Below are 9797 nucleotides of genomic sequence, written 5' to 3'. Positions count from 1 at the left end.
TTAGCCTAATGGATGAATTGACAGAAAAAAGGTAAAAAAACATCCTTTAGGAATGAGACAATTGTTCCTAATGGATAAAATTATTCTTGACCCAAATATGGCAATTAGAACAAGTCCCGGGATCAAGGGCGATATCTAAATCTACAGTACTTGTTCTATCGGTCTATGTGTCTGTGTCTATATGAATATCTATCTGTTTGTCTATACTTCTATCTATGTATGTCTGTGTTTATACATGTATCTGTTCATGTGTCTATACTGCCCATCTTGCGAGGTGGGTGGAGGAGTTCGGATGAGGGCACTTGGCCTATCAAGTGACATCGCTATAGCCACTTCTATGCCCATTGTTCAGTTTCCTCCATTCGGGTTGCGGCACACCTATTATACTCTGGAATCTTGAGGCCATTTTAGTTCATCCGAGAGGAATCTCCATTTGTTCGGTTTTCTAAACAACAAAACAATTTGAAATATTCACGTTGAATCTGCTCAATATGAGTTGGTTTGTCCATCTGTAGTCAGGAACCAAACTGGCTTGTAGGCACTGGCCTATCCTGAAAGGCACAAGAGGGAATTGTTACTTTTATATATTGTAGATATAGTGAACTTCTATAACAAAACAACTTCTATTCTGATCAGATTTATACCTGATATATGAAAATGTGAATTGCCGCAAATAGCCAGATATGTATTACAGCAAGTCTGTATTATATGTTCTGCCAGTTTGGGAGCCATAGAAATAACTGAGGGAAGGATGACTCAAAGACTTCAGTTATTGTAGAGGAAATTTTCTTTATTATAAACCTTCTTGGGTACGAGAAATGAATGTATAATGTATAGATAATGGTAGGATCCCTGTGTATATAGGTATGGATGTATAGATGTATACATATGCATGTATAGTTGTGTGTAGGGGATAGCCTCCGGATGTGGTGGAATCGTTCATAGTCGGGCTCTTTTCATCACCCTAAGAAGAAGCATAGATATAGTAAACGGCAGGAGCAATGAGCATGAAGCTCAGGAGAGAGAAGACTATGGAGCAGACTACACCAGAGGAATTATCATTACATGTAAGTGCTAATGGACCTCATTACTAGGGAAGGATCCCAGACCTGGTCCCAGCTTGGTGACATAAAGGAGAAACTTTGATCCTTTGGCCATGGCAGGTTTTTGTTCTGTAGAACTGCATTAAATGGTATAAAAGGTGGCTGTGCTCTTCTCATCTCCAGCAGATATTGTTAAAGAATGGATGGCCTCTGATGTTCCTTTTCACACCCAGTCACTTCTCAGGATGTTCGTGTTGACATCCTGGATACAACAATTTCCAGGATCCACCAATCAACTGCTGTGTTACATTTCTGTTCCAGACACAGCTCAGGGGCCATATAAAAGTGTGTGCCTACCCCTCTTATTGGAGAAGGTGACACCATCTCGAGTAATCCTCAAGTCAATGACATTCCCATCCAACATGATGTTTGCTTTGCTTATATCTCTGTAATGAAATAAGGCAAATAAGACACGTAAAGAAAAGAAAGGCCAGTGTGCAGTGTCAATGACATTAAATTATGTTCTAGTAATTCCCTGATATCATCAGGAGGCGCTGTGGATGACTGCCTGTTTTCCGCCCAGTCTGAGTGGACTCCTTTTATTCACCTGTCTTCAGTCCACTTTTAGCCTTGTCCCACATCTCCTTGTATGTAATTTACTCACCTTAGGGTGCATTCACACTACGGAACGCCAGCGTGTATCACAGCCGTACACGCCGGCGTTACAGCAGGGCTGCCGGACACTTCCCATTCATTTCTATGGGAGCCGGCATGCGAGCACTCCCCATAGAAATGAATGGAAAAAAGCAGTCCATTCATTTCTATGGGGAGTGCTCATATGCCGGCTCCCATAGAAATGAATGAGAAGTGTCCGGCAGCCCTGCTGTAACGCCGGCGTGTATGGCTGTGATACACGCTGGTGTTCCGTAGTGTGAATGCACCCGTACATTGTCAATGTTCAGACAGCCGCACCTTCTCATTAAAGCCTCCAAAATGGTGCTGGACAGATACTCCATGATGAAATAGGCTCCAACCTGAGACTTATGCATGGCATAAAGGTGGAATAGAAATGGGCATTCTCAGGCCTTGAGGGGTATCTACCACTATCATTAAAACTGCTTCATTGCCCTTGTTTTGGTGACAACCTTGATGGCCATCAAGGTGTTTCGGACAGGGAATAATGGCAGGACCACCTGAAGACAAAGATGGAAAATTCATTAAAACTGGTCATAGAGGAAATTCTAATCCATTTATTACATGAGTACTATATCTGCAGGGGTCTATAGTTATTCTGCTGCCTATGGCACAGGATTGGACTGAGTGGTTGGTCATTCAGGTGGCATCCAAACCCTGCAGCTGAGCAGAAGAGAGCAAATATGTCTTATCTGTTCTTGGGAACTTTATGGGGATGACTTGATCAAATATGTCTTTCCCAGATTCTTCATTCCCAAAGACCAGCTCTCCATCACAGAAGATACCTTCCTAGCAGACTAGACCTAATGTGGGGGCTTATTATAGTGCAGTGCTAGAGCCAGCTTCTGATACCAGGTACACAAAGAAATATATAAAAAAAAGGGGTCATATAGCGTGTGGAGGGATAGAAACGGAAGTTATATACTATGTGGGAGACAGAAAAGAAGGGGTCATATACCTTGTAGGGGGCCAGAAAATAGAGGTCATGCATCATGATGTGGACCAAAAAACGGGGGGTTGTATATTGTGTGGGGGCCAAAAAAAGGGGGTTTGGGGCCACGGTGGCTCAGTGATTAGCTCTGCAGCATTGCAGTGCTAGAGTCCTGGGTTCAAATCCTGCCAAGGGCAAAAACCTATTTGCAAGGAGTTTGTATGTTCTCCCCGTGTTTGCGTGGATTTCCATCCCATATTCCAAAGACATACTGGTACGGAAAAATGTACATTGTAAGCTCTATGTGGGATTCACAATCTACATTTAAACAAAAAAAAAAAAAAAAAGTGTTATAATATATGGCTACCAAATAAAGGGATTTTTTGATTTGCCAATGGTGGTTGTGTCCTAATTAGTGAACCCCATCATGCAACTAAAGATAGCTGGGTGGATTTTTTTTTTTTGGGGGGGGGAGGGAGGGCGCCTTTTTTTATAGTTCACCTCAGGCAGCGGACAGGCTAGGTTCATCCCTGGGATCCTGGCTGCTCTCTGGCCTTAGCTTTTCATCCTCCAATTTTCTGGAATTCTCTCCTCTCCTCTTCTTCTTTGAGCAGACTCGCTATACAGTGGTGTAACTACCGCCATAGCAGCAGAGGCAGCTGCCACAGGGCTCGAGACATTAGGGGCCCCGCGACAGCCGCTACTGCTGCGTTTTTTTTTTTGTTTTTTTAATAGGCCGTTACCGACTGGAGTTACTCCAGCTGTTAACAGGCCGTATATACTTACCGATCCTGGCAGGGGCCAGGATCAGTAGGTGACGGCGCCGGCCCCACAAGCACTATTATACTCGGGGGTCTTCCTTAAGGGGTTAAAGTCAATAGAACAGTGCTACAGTATCAAAACCTACTGCTACAAATTGTACAGCAAAATTAGATGCTGAGAGCTGCGTTGCGTAAGTGTATAATGACAGGTTTATGTACTGAAGTGTTTTCAGTACCTAAACAAGCTGCTACACTTTGTACAGTGAGTAATCTGTATAAGCATGTAAACATTACCAGGAGATAGCTATCCTACAACAGCTGATTTACAAGGGTCCTGGCTGCTGGACAATATTGATGACATTTCCTAAGGATGGACTATCACTATTAGAAAGTGGACTACCCCTTTAAGGTTTGTATATGGAGCTAATTATCAACAAATCCCAAAGAAAGATAGTATGCCTAAAATATTCATGCAAGAAATGTATTTCTTCTTATATCCTCAACCTTTGTCAAGCAGACATTTCACAAGGTAACATCGGGAGGGTTATTGAATAGAGACTCCTGCCGAACACACTTGGTTCATAGAAATTTTTACCACTATAAATCTCTGTCCAGATGTCTTTGTAAATATGTAAATGTAGGAAGGTGACACAGAATGAAGATTTTATGTCTTACATATATAACACAAGCCACAGAAAGGAGATTACTGTATCATGTAGTGAGGGAATAATAGCGCTTTCTAAACAAACGATAATGCTACATAATATCGCCATACAAAAATAGTAATGGCATGTTCTGTATATAATTCCAGTGCAATGCTAGCAAAGCTTAAACATAACTATCAGGGTATTAGGTATACCAGTTGCTATGGTTTTCAAGAGCCAAAGAAGTTCATCTCAACCTAATGGCGTGGTGGCCATTGGAAGAGCAAAGGGGGGCTGTGGAAAATTGTAAACAGATTCCATGGAGACCAGAAAAAAGAGGATGAGACATGAAGACCGAGTGCACACTAAAATAATCAAAAGCTATTCATATCTGAAACTACAGTAATTCACTATTGATGGTGGGGCAGCGGCCCATTCTGATTTACGGCAGGGGTGACATGTCATTCTCAATTGTGTCGTTTAGGCTTAATTCACACAGAGTATACCAACCAAAGAAACAACCAGCTAAGGTAATAAAACCATCATTTTATTAATGTCATTAAAAATAAGACAAAGAATAAACACATGAAGACATTCACAATAGATAAAGGGGAAGAACAACTAATACCCAAACCCTATGCATTGGAAATACAGGCTGGTAAAAATTACATATTATTCCATAATTTCAATATAAACTAACATGCATATGCTCAAATGGTAAATGGATGTGAACTATATAATAGTTTCTATGTAAAGTGCATGCGCATGAAATCTCATCAGCATATCAAACTAAGGGTGCGTTCACACGGAGTAACGTTCCGCGTGATGTGGCACGTATACGGAGTGTGAGATTTTGAGTGCCGTATACTCTCCCATTGATTTCAATGGGAGCCTGGATCGTATATGCCGCATTATTTTGCGGCCGTGATTTCAAAATCATGGCCGCAAAATAACGCGGCGTATACGATCCAGGCTCCCATTGAAATCAAAGGGAGCTTTTACGGCGCTCAAAATCTCACAGGCCGTATACGTGTCAGGTCACATGGCACGTTACTCTGTGTGAATGGACCCTAAGAATACAAATGTGAAGCCATTGTGAAAAGCACAAACAATTGCCTATATTACATAGGGACATAGGGACCTCAACTGCCCAAGGGTCCCTTGACAAAGCCCATTCATGTGCGAAACGTGACCTTAGCCGGTTGTTTCTTTGGTTGGTGTACTTAGTGTAAATGAACACCAGTACATAAATATCTTGTTTTGTGTTAATTCACACAGAGGAAAATATAGAGGAATTTGAAGTGGACTTCTGCCTCATATTTTTCTTTATCCTCCCTCCCCCATTGAATACAATTGGAAAAAGAATCAAGGAGGAATCTGCCACTGATTTTGGAGACTATCCCCCCTATGGTGCATACTCTATTTATATATATTATATTAATTTATTTATTTATCATCTATTACATCTTGGAATTTCCCTAAATTCGTCGTGGATCAGATATGATCTAATCCTCTGTCTCATTCGATTCAGTCCAAATAAATTCAGTCCCCCAATTGCCGTGAAAAGTTGTGTATGACTATGTGAAGTCTCCTAAGACCCTAACTTTATTCATGTCTATTTTACTTGAATATTTCTTCTTTTTTTTGTATAAGTTATGTATTCAGACCCCATTGTATTTCATATACAGTACCCTGAAAGTAAAAGGGGTACTTTAGTAATCACAAGTACCATGGAACAGAAATGAATGTTTAATTGATGGTGGTCCAACCAACACCAGACAAGAAGAATAATGGAGGAATCTACTATCAGAGGAGAAATATACCCGTCATCTCCCTACACTTCAAGGTTTGCATGCATATTGCACAATGTAATGAGATTTCCGTCCATGATTCCAACTACTATACCGTTTTTTTTCTTCTTCTCTAGCTTATTTGATTTGTATTGAATACTATGACAAATAATGTGACAATATAGTCATCTTTTGGGGATTTTATAGACTGATTGATTCATTTAAAATTCCAGCTTCAAGCTAAGGCCATATGTAGTCAATTGCAGGTAAAAAAAAAAAAAAAAGTAGCGAAAAAAACAGCATAAACTAAGCAGAAAAAAATTGCAACAAAAATTCTTGCACTTTCACAGCTTTTCTGCTGGGGAAAACGCATTGTTTTCACAGGTAACATTAACATTTTGCAGTTTGAGGCCACACATTATGACAATGCTGTGTTTTTGGCTTTTGTGGAAACACAGCAGAAAAAAAAAATCCTAAAGCCCTAGAAAAGTGAATGAAATATAATCTCATTTCCCATTGCGAAAAATTCAGCTTTTTATGAATGCATTTATTTTTTAAATTCACAGCATGTTAATTTTTCATGTAGAAATGTTGCAGTTTCCACACTGCAAAAGAAACCAAAAAGCAGTGAAAAAGAAGAAAAAGCAGTTCCAGAAACTGGGGGTTTGTATATTGGACAGATGGTAGGACCAGTGTTTCCCAAACCTTTAAGGTACCCCCTAACAAATAATAGCAGTATATTACTTTGCAACATCAGTAGCAGTGGTATCCCCACGCAATATATTGCTCTCCAGTTACCCCCCTATAGTATAATTGTTCTCAGTGACCCCCCAGTATAATGCTTCCCATTGGCCCCCAGCATAATGGTCATGAGTGGCCTCCCAGACAACATACTGGTCCCCAATGATCTCCATACAATATAACAGCCCTTGTTGGTCCCCAATATAATGTGGTCCCCACTGACTGCTGGCATACAGTAACATGCAGTGAATCAGAGGCGAGATGGGGTGGGATGTGTGGGAGTCTGGGGGCTCGGTGGCCTTTCTGGCAGAGCTGGAGAACAATGCCTGCACTTGCTGCTGGTATCACTTATTGAAGTGAGCAGCTCTGAGTAGGGTACCTGTGTTTCTGTGAACGTGAATGGCTTTAATGGTTTCTATATTCAAAAGACTTGTGGCTGGCAGTTAAGTCATTTGAGCACAGAAAAGGGCAGCAAGCTTGGCTCCCCCATTTTATTAATATTCACTTCACTGATGCTGCCATCATTGATAATGAATTGAATACTAATAGACAAACCAGGGGAGACAAGAATTGGAATCCGACACTAGTAGTCACGAATAGTCAATGAAGAAACCTGCTCAACTGGTTTGGTCACAGCTGCAATGGAGGAAAATTGATATCCACCAGTACTACCCTAATGGTGGCTCTGATTCTCATTATGTAAGGTGATGGCATATTATTATATTATTAGCATATGCCATCCATTTGCAATCACTGAGAGCCTTCGCCAATTTTGAGAATTATAGGTCTGCAGCCTTGATCTAATGTTGTGTCCCATCTATTGTTTATCCCTTCACAGCAGTGCCTGAACCACCCATTGTGCAGGGGTCTGCAGCACTGTCTCCATGAAGTAAACAGGACTGGCTGCAGTAAAACTGCACAGCTACCTGGTGACATACAAAAAAATCATCAATATGAGAATACCTTTTTAAACCTAATTTATTCCCATTATTTTCTCAAAAACAAAGTCAACAGTGATTTAGAAAATACAGACATTTAATAAATAGATATAGAAAATAGATAAATAGATATTGTAACTTCAAACTAAATACAGGAATGTAATAATAATAATAATAATAATAAATCTTATTTATATAGCGCCAACATATTCTGCAGCACTGTACAATTTTTAGGGTTCAAATACAGACAGAAAGATACATTACAAAGAAAGTAATTTAACACAATGGGACTGAGGGCCCTGCTCGCAAGAGCTTACAATCTATGAGGTAGAGGGGGTGACACAAGAGGTGGCAGGGGCGGCATTGCTTAATGTACAATGAATACAAGACCATAGTAGACTATATATATATATATATATATATATATATATATATATATATATATATACCAATCATGTTGGAGAGTAGTCTTTCTTGTCTTCACATATAGACATGAGATGGTTCTGTCTTCCACATCTCCAGCAGCTGAGAGTATTCTTCACACGGGGCCTGATAAGCACAAAATAACATTCAAATTAATATATATCTACTACATACATAACTGATTTCACTTAGAAAATGCAAAGGAACAGTGGGATCATACATTTAATCTTAACATTTGCATGTAACGTAGACTATGCCTTCTAAGATATACCTAGACAATAGCACACTCACTTATGGAGTCTAAACTCAATTGTGTATACCGATGTTCAAGTAATAGACTATGTTGCCAAAGATCTACAACACTTATACACAAATATAAAGTATATACTATTTCTAATAAGATGCTTACCATTTGTTGGTGACTTGTACCACAATAGCTCGTTGACTGAGATAATGCAGCACTGTTTTTTGGATAATGGTTCTGTATTGGTCCGACTGGTAAAGCAGAATATTGAGACAATGCAGCAGTGGTTTTTGAATAATAGTTCTGTATTGGTCCGACTGGTAAAGCAGAATATTGAGGCAATGCAGCACTGGTTGTTGCATAATAGTTCTGTGTTGCTCTGACTGGTAATGCAGAGTATTGACGCAATTCATATGGTGTCGGAGAACTTGGTTGCATATTCTGCCACCTTGGGTCAATATATGGGGTTCCTTGTGAAGGTAGACGCTCTTTAGATGTTGTGCTTGCCATATTTTCTTTCACAGGATTTGAGCAAAGTGATTGGCTCATATCCATGTAGCAACTACTGCTTTGGTCACATCTTGTCCTTTGAACAGAAGCTTGTCTTCTCTGCTTAAGTACTTCTTCACTGAGACCCAGCTGTTCTGATAGGAGTGAGATATAACGTATGGTCAGCTGTAATGTTTCTATTTTCGTTAGGGTCTTGTTAATTGGAGCTACTGAAGGAGGTAGATATCCTCTCAGGTTCTGTAGAGCTTTGGAGAGGTCCCTCATCCTCATCTTCTCTCGATCACTTGCACTTTGTCGTTGAGTGTAAGGTAGTTTTCCTTTCATCCTCTTTGTTTTATTTTCTGAGGGAATTTTCGGCTGCAAGTCCATAGGTTGAGAGCAGGGTGTAGAAATGTTATCACATGCTTCTTGTGGTGTTGCATGACCAACACATAGAGGAGATAGGACATTAGAGTCTATGGAAGATACAGGAGAAAGGCTGCTGTATCCCTCAGAGCTGGGATAATTGTGCTGATATAAAGTGGCAATGGCCTGGTGCATGTTGTCCTGGTAGTGAGGCACAGAAGAGTTTTCCATGTTCCTTACTTCTTAGAATACTTGAGTAGTTGTGACCAGAAGTGAGTTGTCCTGGCTTTATCAAGCTTGCAGACCTGTGAATTTTGACCATCTCCATTAGCACATCAAAGCCTCATGGGATCCAGCAGACTAGGCAGGGGGTCCTTGAGAAGATGCCTCAGTGGAGGACTGAAGTGAGCAATTTCACTCCTGTAGGAATGAAATGTAATTCAACCTGTCTGAATATTTTGAAATATACCTATATAGTTTGAAGAATTTCTCTGAGAAACGTTAGAAAAGTCCCTCCCATGTGTAATCCCGCAACATGGTGAGAACTGCACTTCTGTTTATGGATACAGCTATGCTCTTTATAAATCTGCTAGAACTAGCCCCTGACGTGTAGATTTTGCTGAAGAATACACAATATCTGACAAGTAGAAATGTACTAAAGTTTATTTTGTTACAACCTTTTATAATTTTGTGGTAGTACTACAAATGACACATGAAATTTAGTAGGGTCAATA

The 9797-nt window shown here is 40.2% G+C and overlaps 1 protein-coding gene across 1 annotated transcript; it reads right to left on the bottom strand.

The window, feature by feature from the left end:
* Positions 1–2152: 2152 nt before the first annotated feature.
* LOC142204498 (uncharacterized) lies at positions 2153–9294 on the bottom strand. The gene is made up of 2 exons (XM_075275811.1): positions 8374–9294; positions 2153–2236 (listed from the first exon to the last, which is right to left on the bottom strand). The coding sequence occupies exons 1-2, from the start codon at positions 9292–9294 to the stop codon at positions 2153–2155; spliced, it is 1005 nt and encodes a 334-aa protein (XP_075131912.1).
* Positions 9295–9797: the final 503 nt, after the last annotated feature.

Source organism: Leptodactylus fuscus, chromosome 5 (genome assembly GCF_031893055.1).
Source record: "Leptodactylus fuscus isolate aLepFus1 chromosome 5, aLepFus1.hap2, whole genome shotgun sequence".
Lineage (NCBI taxonomy): Eukaryota > Metazoa > Chordata > Amphibia > Anura > Leptodactylidae > Leptodactylus > Leptodactylus fuscus.
This window is presented reverse-complemented; position numbering and strand designations above follow the sequence as displayed.

Coding starts and splice junctions, on each gene's coding strand:
- LOC142204498 (XM_075275811.1), bottom strand. CDS start 9,294: ATGGAAAACTCTTCTGTGCCTCACTACCAGGACAACATGCACCAGGCC. Junction 2,237..8,373: donor GTACAAGTCACCAACAAATG/GTAAGCATCTTA, acceptor CTTTGTCTTCAG/GTGGTCCTGCCATTATTCCC.